This window comes from Pelobates fuscus, chromosome 1, assembly GCF_036172605.1.
Source record: "Pelobates fuscus isolate aPelFus1 chromosome 1, aPelFus1.pri, whole genome shotgun sequence".
NCBI classification, from domain to species: Eukaryota; Metazoa; Chordata; class Amphibia; order Anura; family Pelobatidae; genus Pelobates; species Pelobates fuscus.
In genome coordinates, this window is record NC_086317.1 from 405,831,491 (window position 1) to 405,852,412 (window position 20,922).

The 20,922-nt window shown below is 41.5% G+C and overlaps 1 protein-coding gene across 1 annotated transcript in view; it reads left to right on the forward strand.

The window, feature by feature from the left end:
• The first annotated feature begins 378 nt into the window (after positions 1-378).
• The window catches only part of LOC134569255 (polyserase-2-like), a 111,011-nt gene continuing 90,467 nt past the window's right edge, over positions 379-20,922 (forward strand). The window contains exon 1 of the mRNA XM_063428171.1: positions 379-562. Coding sequence (XP_063284241.1) covers positions 459-562 — 104 coding nt within the window. The 5' untranslated portion in view covers positions 379-458. The remainder of the gene's footprint in view (positions 563-20,922) is intronic.

Sequence of the window (20,922 nt, forward strand, 5' to 3'; positions counted from 1 at the left end):
ATACTATTAATAGTTATGAGATGGAGGAACAAGCAGTTGGGAAGCTATCCCCACAACAACTGAAGAGGGACAAGGAAATAATCTAGTTGCAAACCCTATCTGGTTAATTTGACTTCTTGGTTCTCCCAATGCTTTTAATAATATTTAAAATTAATGCTTGAATTTTACCAATAATACAAAGTCTGTGCTACTTATAATAATTTATTTACTACAATAAAATTTACATTTTTCCTCTATGTACCTTATTTATGTACTGATAACATTGTCTTTTTTTCCCCCACAAAATGATCTGTGTAGGAGTACAAACTGCTGGATTGATGCAGTACAAATTGGCTTGTTCATTACTATATTATTCTGCTTTTGTAGTTTGTGGAACGCGTCCCTTGGTAGATACGGTTGGATCTAGGATAGTTGGCGGTCGTGATGCACTTCCTGGAGCATGGCCATGGCAAGTTAGCATGCAATATTCTGAGACACAACGTAACCATAAACATTTGTGTGGTGGTACAATAGTTGAAACCAAGTGGGTTTTGTCTGCAGCACACTGCTATTTTGAGAGAAGGTAAGCTTTTATTTCTGTAACATGCTAGATTTGTTGAATTGTAAGTTTAATGTTTTTTTCAACTTATATCAGAAAACTAAGTGAGGTGCGCTTATATAAAATACTGTATATTTCCGTGTATAATGCCCCATGTATAAGACGACCACTATTTTTTTAGCCCAAAATTAAGAAATCAATATTTTAAACATCAAATAGAACAACTTTTATATTTTAGAGGTGACTTCTGTGGAGAACAACACACATCAGATTCTCATGCCTCTCCTGAGCTACGGTACTCTGTGACATTATTGGCACTATAGTGCGTGCAGGGAGACTAGAGCTGCCTCAATTCAGCAGGTGGTGTGTGGGCATGCTGGGACATCACATTAGTATTCCCTCTGCTCCCTGATCCCCATTTCCTCCACAATAAATATAAATCAGAAAGCAAGACCTACCTGAAGTGAAGCAAACCTTAATATGGCTGCTCCTTTCATGGTGTGGCATGTCTCTGGAGCTCCGTTGGTGGTAAGTGCTGATGTTTGCTGCATCTCCCATGCATATAGGGACCTCTTCCTCCTTGCCACAGCATTCAGAAATGGATCGGCGGGAGGGAGGCCAAGTATGTGTGTGGGACGTGGCACACTGAAATGCGGCAGGCGCTATCTTAACTTAGGCCCCGCGCACAAGCGGTTTTTTTTGTTTTGTTTTTTAACCTCTGCAATGACATTCTGTGTATAAGACGACCCCCAATTTTAGATTAAAATTTTTTAGAAAAAAACATAGTCTTATACATGTGAAAATACTGTACTTATTGAGTGTATCCAAATCTTGAAATGCAGTTCTGTACATGAAAAATAATAAGATAACATTCACCAGTAATGGCTGTAGCTTGTCTCAAGGCACTTTCGCAATAATTGTTCTTTCTCCAGTTGAGGGTAGCATCCACCACTGTTTGGCCCTCATATAAACCATCCATCCTCATCCAATTGGTTGTACTAGAATATATTTCTAAAGAAGAATACCTACCGTATTTTTCGCTCCATAAGACGCATTTTTTCCCCCCTCAAAAGTGAGGGGAAATGTCTGTGCGTCTTATGGAGCGAATGTGAACCTTTACTTACCTGTCTTGTAGCGTGGGCCGGCAGCACAGCGTGCACCGTGGTACAGGAACTTCAAATTCAGGTTCCGGTTTCCGGCAGGACTGAAAGGAAGTGCGCACTTCCTTTCAGTCCCGCCGGAAACCGCAACCAAAATTTGAAGTTCCTGTACCGCGGTGCGCGGTGTTAAGCCGGCCCACGCTACAAGACAGGTAAGTAATTATGGGACACTATGGGACAAGGGGAGGGGGACACACAATGGGACAAGGGGAGGGGGACACACAATGGGACAAGGGGAGGGGGGGGACACTATGGGACAAGGGGAGGGGGGAACTATGGGACAAGGGGAGGGGGAGACACTATGGGACAAGGGGAGGGGGGGACACTATGGGACAAGGGGAGGGGGACACTATTGGAGGGAAAGTGCACTATGGGATGAGGGGAGGGGGGAAACACTATGGGATGAGGGGAGGGGGGGAACACTATGGGATGAGGGGAGGGGGGAAACACTATGGGATGAGGGGAGGGGGGAACACTATGGGGTGAAAACACTATTGGACAAGGGGATGGTGGTTAAAGAACACTGTGGGACAGGGGAGGAGGGGTTAAAGAACACTATGGGACAGGGGAGGAGGGGTTAAAAATCACTATGGGACAGGGGAGGGGGGGGTTGAAGATCATTATGGGACAGGAGAGGGGAGTGGGTGGTAAGGAACACTATGGGACAGGGGAGAAAAAAAATATTCTGAACAAACTGTCCCATAGTAAGAAACACTATGGGACAGTTTGTTCAGAATATTTTTTTTTCTGGATTTCCTCCTCTAAAAACTAGGTGCGTCTTATGGTGTGGTGCGTCTTATGGAGCGAAAAATACGGTAATTTAAATATATACTGGTCAAGTAAGATCTTAACCACGAATCAGCATCATGATTGAAACATAGATCTCCAAGCAACCATAGTATAATAATACTGATCAACATGTATCATACAGTCCCCGAGATAAAAAAAAAAAATGTGAAATATGTATACAACAGTGTGTTAAACATATATTCATAATGTATTGTTTATTTTTTTCTGACATATGGTGGCAGTATGTATGGGTTGTGCTTCCTAATTAGGGCAAAAATCTGCAAGATAGGTGATTAAGAAAAGTCTCTGCCCTTACCTTATAAAGGGCTTCCCCAACAAACCCAGCACGGGACGGATCAAGCGTCTGTTGGAGGTGAGGCACATAGGTTGCTGTCTGGGGGAGGAAGCCCGATAGCCGGCTGGGTGGTAGGCTGAGCAGCATGACTCCGTCCGTGGAGGTTCTGGAGCCCTTTCTGTTTAACTTTGCACCGAGTATGTTCCGGCTTGATGAGTATGGGCGGACCAGGGGACGTCTTCATTATGTCGCAGGCCGTGCACCTGCGCCCAGTGGTAGAATGCACGCCGTGTGATGTTGCGTTCCACCGAAGTTCCGGGTGCACTATTGCGCATGCGCATGCGCGAATTGGAACTTCCAGGAAACCGCTGAGAGCAGATCGCTGTGCTGTTCCCCGTGTCACCAATCCCCAACACGGCTCAGAGGTTTTCAAGGTAAGATTAGCTGATCTTTGCCTTGAAAATCTGTTCTGATTAAAATTGCAAATTATGGATGGAATTGTTCTGCAGAAAGTGACTGTACGTGCAAGATGGACTGTTTGTACACCATGGAATGCCTCTGCTATACTCTTCTTTTGCTAATTGTAACTGTGCTACTCCCCTTAATATGGTTCTGGGGTTTATAAATATTACCAAGGTGCTGCAATTTCTTGTGTAAAATTAAGCAGAGAATATGCAATCATTCCTATCTTTGAATTCTTATAGAGAATCAAATAGTGTATCAGCTGCTCTGCCTGAGATGTTCCGCAGGTACCGAAGAGAAGCGTCCTTCGATTACTTCTAATGTCTGGCGAATGTTTATCTACCTCTTCTTAAGACATATCTGGTTCATCATACTGTGTTGAGTTGGATGTATTGAGAATAGCTCCCGACTGATTCCTCTCTTGCAACTGCCATTAGTCTAATACTATCCTTACCTTTTGTGTCACTTTACCCCACTCCCTCTAGCATGTAAGCTCATTGAGCAGGGCCCTCAACCCCTCTGTTCCTGTGTGTCCAACCTGTCTGGTTATAACTACACGTCTGTTCGTCCACCCACTGTAAAGCGCTACGGAATTTGTTGGCGCTATATACATAATAACATAATAATAATAATTAGGAATGAATCTATCATGGGGCAGGATAAATCTGCTAAACTTTAATGAGGGTTATCTGTTCCTCAAACCCCATGTCTTTCTGATATGCAGAAATGGGAACACTCTGTGTAACGAGCCTTTCTTGCCCGACGTTGAATATGTTTACCATCAAATGGGAATCCATAACATTCTGCAGAAGTAGCTGCTTTAAAGAGGCTGAGACCTCTTGCAGACAATCTTTCCAGACTGCTGGGTTTCAGTATGGGTCTTTGCTGGTAGGTGCAGCGGTGTCCAAAACTTATAATGTTATTTACAATCGTTAATGGAGGTTATTTAAGTCTCCTGATAAGCAGCTCGTCAGTTTCCTGTTTTATTTGTGATTGTCACATATTTTATATGGATTTGACTAATAAATTTTGACAATGACGACCAAGATCATGGGTTGATCTGCTGTTTCCCTTATATCCTGGCTTAAGCTTGCACGGCAGATCAGTGTCCTTTTCGGTCCCCTGTTTACTCCCATTAGGGAAAGGAGTATCTTTTCTAACCTATGTTGAAAAAGGAAAAAAGCTCTGCCTCAAGACAAGTAGAACTAGGTTCGACATGGGTAGGTGTTTCGGACACCAAAAAGCTTGGAGGCGTAATCCTGCATTTCTGTACTAAGTGTGGATAGCTCAGTGGGTTTAGGCCTTGTTCAACCCTTGAGGTTCACAGGTTCGTTTCCCCTGCAGGGTTGACTCAGCCCTTCATCCCTTTGAGGTAGATGACCGGAGTACCATTCAATGGAGTCACTTAACATTCACAGGATGCATTTGGGAACCAGTATTTATCTTAAAGGACCACTCTAGGCACCCAGACCACTTCAGCTTAATGAAGTGGTATGGGTGCCAGGTCCAGCTAGGGTTAACTAATTTTTTTATAAACATAGCAGTTTCAGAGAAACTGCTATGTTTATCAATTAGTTAAGCCTTCCCCTTTTTCCTCTAGTGGCTGTCTCACTGACAGCCGCTAGAGGCGCTTGCGTGATTCTCACTGTGAAAATCACAGTGAGAGCACGCAAGCGTCCATAGGAAAGCATTATGAATGCTTTCCTATGCGACCGGCTGAATGCGCGCGCAGCTCTTGCCGCGCGTGCGCATTCAGCCGACGGGGAGGAACGGAGGCGGAGAGGAGGAGGAGAGCTCTCCGCCCAGCGCTGGAAAAAGGTAAGTTTTACCCCTTTTCCCCTTTCCAGAGCCGGGCGGGAGGGGGTCCCTGAGGGTGGGGGCACCCTCAGGGCACTCTAGTGCCAGGAAAACGAGTATGCTTTCCTGGCACTAGAGTGGTCCTTTAATGTCTTTTGCCTGTCTTTTAAGTGGAACCTACTTGCAATCACTGGTTGCTTGATCTAGTTAAAGAGGGCACCTCTTGCTCTTTTCAAATCTGCCCAATCCATAATCTTCTGAACATCTGATACTCTATTTACAGAAACAGTGTTCCTGTTGGATTCAATGAGTTTGAGATATGGTTCTATAAACCACAAAGTTCATTGGGTTCCTCATGAATCTCCTTGTTATCAAACTCTGATCATTCCTTTAAACCGGTTATGTATTTAAATTAAATGGTTCCTATCCTGAGGTTCAGAATTGAAACATCTCCTTCTGTAACTCTGATTCTGCATAAAGGAATTTCATGGTGTACATAAATCACAGAGATATATTCCCACATATCCCTATTGCTGCCCCTCAAAGGTTTTCTGAAAATACGCCATAATACGTGGATTGTAGAGATTTCATTGCTCTTCAAAACGCTCCCATAGCAGCATATTTTAGGGAACGAGGCATTCCCTACTTGGGAGTTTGGCTACTTATTGCTAATGGAGACGTTTTCCCTTTAAGTATGTTCGGGTAGCTAGCAGAGCGCTACAGCAACACGTTTGGATATGGAGAATATACAGTATTTTCTTCTTCTCCAGGAAAGATAGGGTTTTTGAGGTTAGTGTTAACCTAAAAAAGTTACCTCTGCATCTACTGCACTCATAAAGGAAAGGTCCAATTACTAATAAAGCGAAAATGTCTCCATAAGGACAGGAAATGAGTGCTGGGATGTCTGACATCTTCAATTCCTGTGGTCAACTGGGCAAAATCTGGATTTGGCCACTACTCCGAGTCAAAGTGTGGAAATCTTGGATTTCCGTCTCCTAGATTCTCTTTGAAAAAAGCAGAAGCTGTCCTTTCTGCCTATAGTAGGAGTAATTTTCACCACAGATTGCATCTAACACAGTCTGGGTCGCTCGTCTAAATTCTCTAATGTGCCAGCGTTCTTGGTCCTAAGAAAAATAGTCTACTAATTTCAGAACTCTTAAGGCAGTTCTTCACTCCCTCACTGATTCAGATCTTGGTTGATTGAGGTACCTATTACAATGTGGTCAGACCACAACACTGTTTCCCTCACGTCAACAGACAGGACGGTGCCAGAGGCAAGGTCTGTTTCAGCTATGTACCAAAACGGTGTAGTGGGCTCAGGATCTCTGGGAGGTCCTCTCTCCATTCCACTCATGATGTGTCGACAATGTCATCACCTACAACCTCCGCACAAGAAATTGGGATCAAGAGTAAGGGTCAATAGGTCCGATCATGTTCACGAGAGATTTGGAGTGCCCAGATAGACATTATGGCAAAGAAGGGGAACATGAAGATTCTCAGGTTTGCCTCTCTCTACAGGACAGATATTTCACGTTGAATAGTTGGTCTATCTATCTAAGGGCTTACATTTTTTCTACTATAGACTGTTCCCAAAACTTTTTCAAAGAACGTATGGACAGAGAAGTGGTTCTGACAATCTCTCCGTACTGGCCAAACACAAGCCAGTTTTCGGCCTTGGTGGAGATGACTTTCAAGTTTGGGGATCTTCCGATCTCGAAAATACTTTCAGAAGACAGGATATCCTACTGGAAGTGTTGAATAGGTTCTTAATGATGGTAGGGCACTGCATGGTGGATCCTTCATCTCCTGAGTCTTCATGAGTCAGAGTCCACTTGTTGCGTATAATCTACTAGTCGTTCCGCCTCTATCACACCTTACACCTTACAAAACGTCAGGCATTTTCAGGCTAGATGTATTCTCGGCCTCTGAAATTTTGCTAGTGCGTAGGTACTCCAAGCTGTTTAGGCATAAGGCCCACCCGTTTGGAAATCTTGCTATATCCCATACGTACTGCCACCATGTCAGAAAAACTGTTGTTTTTTTTTTTTTTTTACTCACTGTAAATTAGTACCAATCTCCCTCCCTCTAAATTACAATTTTGCTTACAGTGTGTGGCTTAGGTGTTTATTATTGCTACGACTGAGGTGGGTTTGCCGGGGAAGCCCTTTATAGGGTAAAGGGGAGAGACTTTTCTTAATCGCCTATCTTGCAGATGCTTGTCCCAATTAGAAAGCACAACATACGTACTGCAACCATATTAAGAAAAAAAGAATTTACGATGAGTAAAAAATTTACGATGAGAAGGTGTATGTCTGTCAGTGTGTGTATGTATGTCTGTCAGTGTGTGTATGCATGTCTGTCACTGAGACAGTGTTTCTGTCAGTCAATGTGTATGTCTGTTAGCGAATGTGTGTCCCTGACACTGAGTGTATATGTGTCAGTGAGTGTGTATGTGTCTTGTCAGCTAGTGTGTATGTGTATCTGTCAGGGAATGCGTGTGTCAGTTAGTGTGTCTGTTGGTGAGTGTGCGTGTCTGTTTGTCAGTGAGTGTGTATGTTTCAGTGAAAGTGTGTGTTTGTTAAACAGTGCATGTGACAATGACTGTGTGTATATCAGTGTATGCATCAGTGAAGTCGTGTGTCTGTTAGGCAGAGAGCGTGTTGTTTTTTAACAGGAAGTGAAATTCAGAAGGGGGGGATGCCTGAGTTTTGTCATGCCTAGGGCAGCACAAAACCAGAATAACCACTGTTCTTATGTATAAAGGATGAGCTGCAAATACAACTTGAGTAAAGTGTATAAAACTCAGTACAGTAGAAAATACTATGTCTCTGGAGCTCCGTTGGTGGTAAGTGCTGATGTTTGCTGCATCTCCCACGCATATAGGGACCTCTTCCTCCTTGCCACAGCATTCAGAAATGGATCGGCGGGAGGGAGGCCAAGTATGTGTTTGGGACGTGGCACACTGAAATGCGGCAGGCGCTATCTTAACTTAGGCCCCGCGCACAAGTGTTTTTTTTGTTTTGTTTTTTAACCTCTGCAATGACATTCTGTGTATAAGACGACCCCCAATTTTAGATTAAAATTTTTTAGAAAAAAACATAGTCTTATACATGTGAAAATACTGTACTTATTGAGTGTATCCAAATCTTGAAATGCAGTTCTGTACATGAAAAATAAGAAGATAACATTCACCAGTAATGGCTGTAGCTTGTCTCAAGGCACTTTCGCAATAATTGTTCTTTCTCCAGTTGAGGTGAGCATCCACCACTGTTTGGCCCTCATATAAACCATCCTCATCCAATTGGTTGTACTAGAATATATTTATAAAGAAGAATACCTAATTTAAATATATACTGGTCAAGTAAGATCTTAACCACGAATCAGCATCATGATTGAAACATAGATCTCCAAGCAACCATAGTATAATAATACTGATCAACATGTATCATACAGTCCCCGAGATAAAAAAAAAAAAAGTGAAATATGTATACAACAGTGTGTTAAACATATATTCATAATGTATTGTTTATTTTTTTCTGACATATGGTGGCAGTATGTATGGGTTGTGCTTCCTAATTAGGACAAAAATCTGCAAGATAGGTGATTAAGAAAAGTCTCTGCCCTTACCTTATAAAGGGCTTCCCCAACAAACCCAGCACGGGACGGATCAAGCGTCTGTTGGAGGTGAGGCACATAGGTTGCTGTCTGGGGGAGGAAGCCCGATAGCCGGCTGGGTGGTAGGCTGAGCAGCATGGCTCCGTCCGTGGAGGTTCTGGAGCCCTTTCTGTTTAACTTTGCACCGAGTATGTTCCGGCTTGATGAGTATGGGCGGACCAGGGGACGTCTTCATTATGTCGCAGGCCGTGCACCTGCGCCCAGTGGTGGAATGCACGCCGTGTGATGTTGCGTTCCACCGAAGTTGCGGGTGCACTATTGCGCATGCGCGAATTGGAACTTCCAGGAAACCGCTGAGAGCAGATCGCTGTGCTGTTCCCTCTGGCAGCAGGAAGCTTGTCAGAAGGGTTCCCCGTGTCACCAATCCCCAACACGGCTCAGAGGTTTTCAAGGTAAGATTAGCTGATCTTTGCCTTGAAAATCTGTTCTGATTAAAATTGCAAATTATGGATGGAATTGTTCTGCAGAAAGTGACTGTACGTGCAAGATGGACTGTTTGTACACCATGGAATGCCTCTGCTATACTCTTCTTTTGCTAATTGTAACTGTGCTACTCCCCTTAATATGGTTCTGGGGTTTATAAATATTACCAAGGTGCTGCAATTTCTTGTGTAAAATTAAGCAGAGAATATGCAATCATTCCTATCTTTGAATTCTTATAGAGAATCAAATAGTGTATCAGCTGCTCTGCCTGAGATGTTCCGCAGGTACCGAAGAGAAGCGTCCTTCGATTACTTCTAATGTCTGGCGAATGTTTATCTACCTCTTCTTAAGACATATCTGGTTCATCATACAGTGTGTGGCTTAGGTGTTTATTATTGCTACGACTGAGGTGGGTTTGCCGGGGAAGCCCTTTATAGGGTAAAGGGGAGAGACTTTTCTTAATCGCCTATCTTGCAGATGCTTGTCCCAATTAGAAAGCACAACATACGTACTGCAACCATATTAAGAAAAAAAGAATTTACGATGAGTAAAAAATTTACGATGAGAAGGTGTATGTCTGTCAGTGAGTGTATGTATGTCTGTAAGTGTGTGTATGCATGTCTGTCACTGAGACAGTGTTTCTGTCAGTCAATGTGTATGTCTGTTAGCGAATGTGTGTCCCTGACACTGAGTGTATATGTGTCAGTGAGTGTGTATGTGTCTTGTCAGCTAGTGTGTATGTGTATCTGTCAGGGAATGCGTGTGTCAGTTAGTGTGTCTGTTGGTGAGTGTGCGTGTCTGTTTGTCAGTGAGTGTGTATGTTTCAGTGAAAGTGTGTGTTTGTTAAACAGTGCATGTGACAATGACTGTGTGTATATCAGTGTATGCATCAGTGAAGTCGTGTGTCTGTTAGGCAGAGAGCGTGTTGTTTTTTAACAGGAAGTGAAATTCAGAAGGGGGGGATGCCTGAGTTTTGTCATGCCTAGGGCAGCACAAAACCAGAATAACCACTGTTCTTATGTATAAAGGATGAGCTGCAAATACAACTTGAGTAAAGTGTATAAAACTCAGTACAGTAGAAAATACTGCATAAATCTTAGCCCCGAAAAATAAGCAACATCACTTTTCATGTATAGACCAATATAAACACATGAATAATTTGTTTTAAATTGGCTATATTGTTTTATAATATGAGCAACCTTCCCATGCAGGGAAGGATAGTGATAAACATGTAACATTCAACAAAATCATATGCCACACATACACTTTTCAGGTAAGATAATAACAGATAAAGTAAAGAACATCCACATGAAATACTACCTTAAGCGGGTCAGGCAGTTAGATAGCATAGTTATCACTGTCTAGCATATAAAAGAATATATAGACAATGAATATGAAGTTGGTATTAACATACAGACATGCTGAGTTGTAAGAGAAATACAAATAGGGTGCACATTAAGGTTGAAAGTAGAAACCATAGGGATGGCATGCATCCAAGCTAATAAACTGGGATCAACCAATACCCATTCTTGCCATATGTGTCCCATATCAAAAATGAAATAGCAGAAATGGAAAAGGAACCGCACTCAATTCACTTAAGACAGGGTGCTTAGCTGAACTAAGGGTCAGCACAAGCCCAGACGATAATTATTACTGTGATGGGATTTCAACATGGTTCAAAATTTAGTAGGCCTGAAATCTCCATGAGGCATATACAAGTACAGGTGTTTGTTGTATCTGTTAGTTACATGTAGCTAAGATACTGTCATAAATGTACTGAGCATGTGCATCAACTGTAATCACATTCCTTTGTCCTTAAATGAGTCATGCAGTCTGCCCATATGAGGTGATCCTGAATATCCTGTTCACTGATTGGTCTAAGGGTATGTGTGAGTGGAGCTATGAATGGGAGGAGTTATTGTTAATAAAAAGCATTTGCAATCTGTACTCTGGGCTCAGACATTTTTAGAACAGGAGTTCATCTGAGACCCGATCGGTAACAATAAAGACCTTTTTCTTCCTGAACGAACCTGCTTCCTTCTCTCTGTGTGTGGCTTCTGCGGCTTATTCCTGCTATTCCTGCAACATTACTAGTATTAGAAAAAGGGTCCATGCACTTCAATGTCTTCAGACACCTTTATTAGAACATGTAGAACAGTGCAACGTTTCAACCCTCAATGGAGTCTTTGTCAAGATCCACTGATCCGAATGGACCCCTGAGAGGACAGAGGACTAAGCTGCATATACCTAACTGCTTTCCCTTGTGTATTACAGAGTGGATTTTAAGTTTGAATAAAGTTTTGGAAATGTGATTATTGGCTGGTGGTGAGTGATTTGTTTGAAACAGATTTTTATTTTGAGTGCAAAATAAATTCAAAAGTTTTGCAAATAATAGTTAGAAATTTAATTTCGCCTGCGCAGAGACATAAGACAATCATAAATGGTAAAATCAAAATAGAGAGTCAGTGCTAAGTAATGGATAAGGCAGCAACCACAAAGGGAATACCTCAAAGTCCCCTTAAAACACAACAGGAAAAAAATTAAGAAAAGAGCCTGCGCCACAAAAAATAAATATAATAGGATAACGATAGTATATCCCAATAAAGAGTCTTAACTTGACAGTTCTTTCTTTAGATCAAATGGTCTGTAACGTGCTTGGTCAGGGATAGTGTCCACGTGGGCCTACCGGAAAGATCCAATAATATGCAAAGACAAAAGATAGAACCAAAATAGTGCAATATATCCAGTAAGGTAAAATAGAAGATATTAAGGAAGACGGTAGTGCACTCACATGAGTAAGAGCTATAGCTAGCTCTAGTATGGACAGCGTACAGCGGTACAATCCCCGCTTATGGGATATGGTGCAGGTGTCTTGCTTCAAAGGTATGTTCAACACTCAAAGAGAATAAAATAGAGACAACCAATAGTGCTCTCTGAATAAAACAATGGTGTTAGGATATATATAAAAAGGTACTCACAAGGGTGGGGCAGACAAACTGCCCACTGATATAAGCGTTGGTGGTTTGATCCCCACCTAGGATTACTTGGAGTAAACAACGATAAAAATGCCAGGTAAAAGACAAAAATTATTATAGAGTGTATAAAAGATGATTGGCACAAATAAAAGTAACCAAAAGATCTTTAATGAGTAAAACACAATGAGTACACAATATAAAATCCACAAATGCATTTTGCCAAAAAAGGCTTTCTCAATATGGAACTCATTATGGAATGTTCATCTACAGGTGCGATTGCATCAATTACCTGCAGGATAGTCACGTCAGGTGACTGACTATTCCTGAAATGTACCTCAATAGAGTCAGGTCTTTCTTCTATCCCATGTTACGTTCAGATTGAACATGTGATTTCTCATAGGTTATGAGAACCTTAGCTTGTGACCATACAATTCTATTCACACAGTCAATAATTGGGTTAAGTCTTCTGCGTAGGTCTATACCCAGAATCAGTCGGTTATAGGGGAGATCTACCACTATTACCGGGTGTCTAAAGTTTTTGTTACCTAATTTAAACTTTAACCAGGTATTGCCAATAACATGAAGGGCATTTCCTCCTACACTCAACAGAGCATTGGTGAAATTTCTTAGCTTCGGCTTATCCGTTGCTAGGTCCATTACCTGCTGGATGAAGGTATTGGATAACCAGTATCTATTAACCCTTTGAAAGGTTGGCATAGGGAATCCTGTATTTCTACAGACATGTAGTACCTTTCTTTATGTTCTTCTAATTCACATAAGAATTTAGAATGTGTCAACAGATCACTCGTTTTCCAAATGTTACCTGTCACAGCAGTAGTTTCTACCTGTACTGAGGAATGCTCAGTCTTACCCACTGGCCCATCCCTCTTAGGAATATCTTGAACTATCAAGTGGGTACTAGTGGTCGGCATAGGCGTGCGCACGGGGTGTGCCGGGTGTGCCTGAGCATACCCTAATCCCTGTGTGCCGCGCATGGATCGAGGCCGGCAGGGAAGATCAAAATATCTCCCCTGCCGGCTCATAGAAACATAGAAACATAGAAACATAGAATGTGACGGCAGATAAGAACCATTCGGCCCATCTAGTCTGCCCAGTTTTCTAAATACTTTCATTAGTCCCTGGCCTTATCTTATAGTTAGGATAGCCTTATGCCTATCCCACGCATGCTTAAACTCCTTTACTGTGTTAACCTCTACCACTTCAGCTGGAAGGCTATTCCATGCATCCACTACCCTCTCAGTAAAGTAATACTTCCTGATATTATTTTTAAACCTTTGTCCCTCTAATTTAAGACTATGTCCTCTTGTTGTGGTAGTTTTTCTTCTTTTAAATATAGTCTCCTCCTTTACTGTGTTGATTCCCTTTATGTATTTAAATGTTTCTATCATATCCCCCCTGTCTCGTCTTTCCTCCATGCTATACATGTTAAGATCCTTTAACCTTTCCTGGTAAGTTTTATCCTGCAATCCATGAACCAGTTTAGTAGCCCTTCTTTGAACTCTCTCTAAGGTATCAATATCCTTCTGAAGATAGGGTCTCCAGTACTGTGTACAGTACTCCAAGTGAGGTCTCACCAGTGTTCTGTACAATGGCATGAGCACTTCCCTCTTTCTACTGCTAATACCTCTCCCTATACAACCAAGCATTCTGCTAGCATTTCCTGCTGCTCTATTACATTGTCTGCCTACCTTTAAGTCATCAGAAATAATCACCCCTAAATCCCTTTCCTCAGATGTTGAGGTTAGGACTCTATCAAATATTCTGTACTCTGCCCGTGGGTTTTTACGTCCAAGATGCATTATCTTGCACTTATCCACATTAAATGTCAGTTGCCACAACTCTGACCATTTTTCTAGTTTACCTAAATCCTTTTCCATTTGGCTTATCCCTCCTGGAACATCAACCCTGTTACATATCTTAGTATCATCCGCAAAAAGACACACCTTACCATCAAGACCTTCTGCAATATCACTAATAAAAATATTAAAGAGAATGGGTCCAAGTACAGATCCCTGAGGTACCCCACTGGTGACAAGCCCAAGCTTCGAATATACTCCATTGACTACAACCCTCTGTTGCCTGTCACTCAACCACTGCCTTACCCATTCAACAATATTGGAATCCAAACTCAAAGATTGTAGTTTGTTGATAAGCCTTCTATGTGCAACAGTGTCAAAAGCCTTACTGAAATCGAGGTAAGCAATGTCTACTGCACCACCCTGATCTATAATTTTAGTTACCCAATCAAAAAAATCAATAAGATTAGTTTGGCATGATCTCCCTGAAGTAAACCCATGTTGTCTCTGATCTTGAAATCCATGTGTTTTTAGATGTTCAACAATCCTATCCTTTAACATGGTTTCCATCACTTTCCCCACTACTGAAGTTAGGCTTACTGGCCTATAGTTGCCCGACTACTCCCTATTACCTTTCTTGTGAATGGGCACAACATTCGCTAACTTCCAATCTTCTGGGACTACTCCTGTTATCAATGATTGGTTAAATAAATCTGTTAATGGTTTTGCTAGTACACCACTTAGCTCTTTTAATAGCTTTGGGTGTATTCCATCAGGTCCCATTGACTTATTTGTCTTTACTTTTGACAGTTGAAATAGAACCTCTTCCTCTGTAAACTCACGTGTAATAAATGACTCATTTATCCTTTTTCTTAACTGAAAAAGGCTCAAGCTTACCCGATTAGCCCCGAGAGAGGCTCTGAACTTAGAGCTCCGTTCCGTTTGGATACGGAGCTAACAGCCTCCAGGCTGCCCTCTCGCGATCTCCGCGATCTCCGATATTTTCAGAGCGTTGCCGTGGTAACCCGCGGCAACGCTCTGAAACTCCAGCTCTCGCGAGAGGAAGACATGGTCTGTACCCTGCAGAGGTACAGACCACCTCACTAGTCCACTGGATCACCAGGGATGACCAGCAGCATGCTCCCTCTTCCCCCCTGCAAAGTAATAAGGTAATAAGGGGAAGGGGAGTAAATGTGGTGTAGGTTTTTTAAATGTTTTTATTTAAATAATGAAACAATCAAAACATATACATAAACTATACTCCACCACTTACTCACTACACCCTATATACACACTGCGCCTACACACACTATACACCTTATACACCCCCCTGCACACTATACCCCTATACATAACACTACACCCCCTGCACACTATACCCCTATACATAACCCTACACCCCCTGCACCTACACACTATACACCTATACATAACACTACACCCGCTGCACCTACACACTATTCCCCTCTATACATAACACTACACCCCTTGCACCTACACACTATACACCTATAAATAACACTACACCCCCTGCGCCTACACACTATACTCCTATACATAACACTACACCCGCTGCACTTACACACTATTCCCCTCTATACATAACACTACACCCCCTGCACCTACACACTATACACCTATACATAACACTACACCCCCTGCACCTACACACTATACACCTATACATAACACTACACCCCCTGCACCTACACACTATACCCCTATACATAACACTACACCCCCTGCGCCTACACACTATACTCCTATACATAACACTACACCCCCTGCATAACACTACACCCCCTGCACCTACACACTATACCCCCTATACATAACACTACACCCCCTGCACCTACACACTATACACCTTATATACACCCCCTACACACTATACCCCCTATACATAACACTATACCCCCTGCACCTACACACTATACCCCCTATACATAACACTACACCCCCTGCACCTACACACACTATACACCTTATATACACCCCCTACACACTATACCCCTATACATAACACTATACCCCCTGCACCTACACACACTATACACCTTATATACACCCCTACACACTATACCCCTATACATAACACTACACCTCCTGCACCTACACACACTATATACACACTACACACTATACCCCCTATATACACACTACACCCTCTGCACTCACACACACACACACTCTATATACCCCCTATACACTGCACTCAATCACTACACAAACGCTATACTCCCTATAAACACACATTACACTACATACACACACACACACAAAAGCACTACACACTCTATACCCCTATAAACACCTCACCACTGCATTCATACTATGCCGATATACACCTCCTGTGCACCCACTGTACCCCTATGCACACACAACTCCCCTAAACACACACTACACCCCCTATTATTACCACACCAATACACACATGTGCACAACACCTATACGCATACACACAATGCCATCCCCTGCAACTCCTTGATACACGAAATACAGTCCTTACATGCAAACGCAACACACCACTAGGCACACACACTCTAAAGACCCTATAAACACACACACACACACATATAATATACAGCCCAAAAACACACCTATACACTACAGGCCCCAGCTACATATTATACACCACAAACAGACCCCTTTACACTCTACAGCATAACCTCTACACACATGCAATCACATAAAAAACATCCAAACACATATAACACAGCAGGGAACATTCCCACACGTGCAAAACACACGTTAACAATCCTTTTCCACTACTGGGGACACCAGAGACAAGTCACTAGGACTTGTTGTCCATCAGACAGCACTGAATGCTCTGGTGGGGTATCACACTAACATAACAATTGGGAGGGCGGGGAGTGCTTGTCAATGGTAGCGATATAACGCGCCACATTTCTGGCCCACCCTTCCTAGTGGGCTGCTCTGCCTGGGCTGACTTTTTGTCCCAGTCCAGCCCTGTTCACGGGCCCACAGGCAGGAGAGGACCCGGGAAGCTCTAGCAGCAGTTCCGCCTGGTTCCTCTCGCGAGGTCGGAGCGTTGCCACGGCCACGCTCAGATCTTGTGAGAGTGAACTCTAGCCCTGCAGGCTAGAGTTCACTCACTAGGACCAACAGAGATCAGGCATGGCAGCACAGACACACACACGCACTAACAGCACCCTCACACACACACACAGCAGTATGCATATGTATATATATATATATACACACATATATACGCGGCGTGTGTGTTTGTGCTTTAGGGTGCACACCCTAATGCAATAGGCTGCGCACGCCTATGGTGGTCGGCATCTCATCAGTAAACCCTTTCAGGTCTGGATCCTGGAAACCAGAGGCTGCTAGGGATATTTTAGCCTTTGGCTGAAATGAAAAAACAGAGGGACACGTTGCGCCTCCTTCACCCAAAAGTGAAGTAACGGGGCAGGCAATAATTTTCCTAACACAACTTATGTTTGTCTGACTGTGAGGATCTGGAAAGGAAACCGGGTTAGGCATTACATCTACTGACAACCTAGCCTGTTTAATCATAGTGGCTATTATTGTGGCGGCACCTGTGGTTGCTGCTGCAGTTGAATAGGTGGCTCTGCCATTGGGCCTGTCCCTAAAAAATTCTTCCATTAATTTGTCCATCTGGTCGGTCAATTAACCAACCTGACGACGCAAATTATTTCCATCATTGCCGTTTCGTCCTTAACCATTAGAATTAGACTGGGATGGCTGAGACTGTTGGGTGTTATTGGAAGCAGGTTGGTTATGTCTGTTTCCATATCTCCTATTTCCCTGAGGATTCCTTTTCCATTGGGAATCGCCTTGGTTCTTGTTAAACATTGGAGTTTTCAGAGTTCTTGTCAGAGGAGTTTTCAGAGTTCTTGTCAAAGGAATTAACAAGATTGCTTATGGCATTTTCCTGTTTCTGAGGTTTGGAGTTTTCAAAACTTCAGAATAAATCCTCTTTTTTCTGTTCGGTTTCTAAACCTAACTGAATTTTAGTCTCTGACACCATTTTATTACCAGGTTTCTTAACCTTTTTGCTGATTGTCGTCATGTGCATGGTGTATAGTATACAATTTCAAGCACTGACTGATTAGCCATTCTAACGGTAACTTACAATCATTATCTCTTGCGAGATTCATTTGTATGTTTACCGGCATTGCATGAAAATACAGATCTTTGAATTCTGTACTTTCATACCTGGGTTTTCTTTGGGCCATGGAATATGCATTTTTAAGAATTATTCAAAATTCTCTGGGGCTTTGATCTTGACGGCACTTTAAGTTATCAAGCGCTTTCCTGGAAGAAGCAATGGTTTTATACTTACCATATTCCATGATTATCTCATATTTCACCTTTGACCAGGACATTAGCTGTATAGCTTGAAGACTCTCCAGATGAATACGGCATATTTGTAGCGGTGCTTACCTTACCCGGGGGCCAGCCGAGGTCCTCTGTTCCCGCCGCGCGCGGTCCTGCACCGCTCAAAGTTCTGATGAAGGCGGGAGACGCGGTCATGTGTCCCGCCTAGCTCTAAGAGCGCGCCGCATGTCTCGGGCGCGCTGTTAAAGAGACAGTGGGAGCCGAAATGTGAAACGGTCTCCCATTGGCCCCTATCTTTTTTATTTTTATTTTTTATTACATTTTTTTTGAGACAATGTTTTATACATATACACAATCAATAAAACAGTGATTCTATTGTGAATCAGACATAAAAAAGATATCATACATTTGCACCATAATCATACAGCGACGTTATTTCTTTTTAACAATATAAGCATTACATTTGCATACTTTATTCATCTTATCTATGATTAGTACACATTCATACTTATTCAACATACAGTAAAACAGACAAAGTACATTGGGTTATCTCTTAATCTTTATACAATTAAGCCATTGCTATTCTATGTGGTTTATGTCTACTATTAAGGTATTATATAACTCTCTTAGTAAAATTTGTTTTTTTATTATTATTATTAAGTTATTCCTTTTTCCATCTCTAATTGGTTCAGGATTTGATTCTTTAAATGGTGTAGGTTTGGGATATCTGTTTTTTTCCAGAATCTTGCTATCAACAGCTTTATGGCCATAAAGCAATGTATAACTAATATTTGTTTTTTTTTTTTTGTTTAACTTGTTATTATAGATATGTAATAAAGCAGTTTCTGGTGAAAAATTTAAGTGAATATTGCTTATCTCAGCTATTATTTTATATATGAGTTCCCATATTGGTTGAATCCTTGGACAGCTCCACCATATATGTATCATGGAGCCGTCCAAGTTAAAACATCTCCAACAATTTGGAGGATTGGTATGGCAAATTGTATTTAGTCTCCTTGGAACCATATACCATCTGTAGCTGACTTTGATAACATTTTCCAATATATTTAAGGAGTGGAGATGATTTTTAACTTTTGAAAAAGCGAGGCACCACGAATTAAAGTCGACATTGATATCAAAATCTCTTTCCCATTTTTTGAAGGTTGTGGGGATATTTGGTTGTTTTATAAAATTTAACAAATCCAGTATTATGGAGTATTTCTTTTTCGTAGTTTCTTTGGATAGGATCTTTCTAAGTAAATGTACTTTATCCCCATTATATTTTATAAGATGCGTCCTTAGGAAACTCTTAATGCGTAAATAATTAAAAATTTCTCTAGGGGGTAGGGCTAATCTTATCTTTAAAGTATGGTAGTCTTCTACCTGATCGTTTTTATATATATATTTAATACAAGTATCAGAGTTAATATACCAGTTTTCCAAAGTTATATCATCCATAATGTTTTCCACCAATTTCAAAGATATGGTGTCTGGAATTAAATCAACTATTCCCAAGTTTTTTTTTTTTATATTATACCATTCATTTATTGTTTGTGAAATAATCTTGCTTTTAAATTCTGGTATACGAGCCCTTTTACCTATATTATCCCAAAGTAATGTTTCTAGATTTGGCAACTCCTCTCTATATAGTTCTAGTTTATACCAGGCTTGTTCTTTGCAATCTGTGGCTTGTATATTTAGGGCATGTGACGTCATAATTGCTTGATAAGTATTTATTATTAATGGATATCCCAGACCTCCCCGATAAGTTTTATTTGCTAATGTTATTGAATTGATTCTGGGTTTCTTGCCCCTCCATATAAAGTCTGTGAAACTTTTCTGTATTAAGTTTAACCAGTGTATTGAGATCTTAAGAGGGATCATGCAAAACAGGTAGATCCATTTTGGGACTATATAGGCCCTAATTGTATTTATTCGGCCCCACCATGGAATTTCATAAAACCTCCATTCCTTAAGTAATCTATTCATTTCTTTTAGTTGATTTAAAAAAATAATTTCCATTAAGCGGTCAACATCAGATGTTAACAAGATGCCTAAATATGAGAGCTGTGTAATTGACCGGTTAAATGGGTAATTTTGTCTTAACATTTGTATCTGTGATTTCCTTATATTTGTAGTTAAGGCTAGTGTTTTATTGATATTCATTTTAAAGTTGGAAACCTCCCCATATTGTGCTATCTCCTGTAATAGTAGTGGTAGTGAATATTCTGGTTCTGTAATAGTCAGTATAACATCATCTGCGTAAAGACAGATTTTAAGTTGTTCATTTGGGGTATAAATCCCTTTTATACCTATAGTTTGTCTAATTCTACATGCCAAGGGTTAAATTGAAATAACATATAAAAGCGGAGAGAGTGGACACCCCTGTCTCGTGCCGTTTAGAATATTAAAGCATTCAGATCTTAAGTCTCTACCTACAACTCTAGCTGACGGCTCTGAATAAAGAGCCTCCACTGCCCCTGTAAACCAACCTTCGAAGCCCATTTTTAACATGGTTTGTTTTAGGAAATCCCAGCTGACCCTGTCGAAAGCCTTTTCGGCATCAATGGATAGGGTCAGCAGGGGTACCCCAGTTTTTTGGGCCCAATCCAATATCTCTATCATTCTTCTAGTGTTGTTATTAGATTGTCTCCCAGCTACA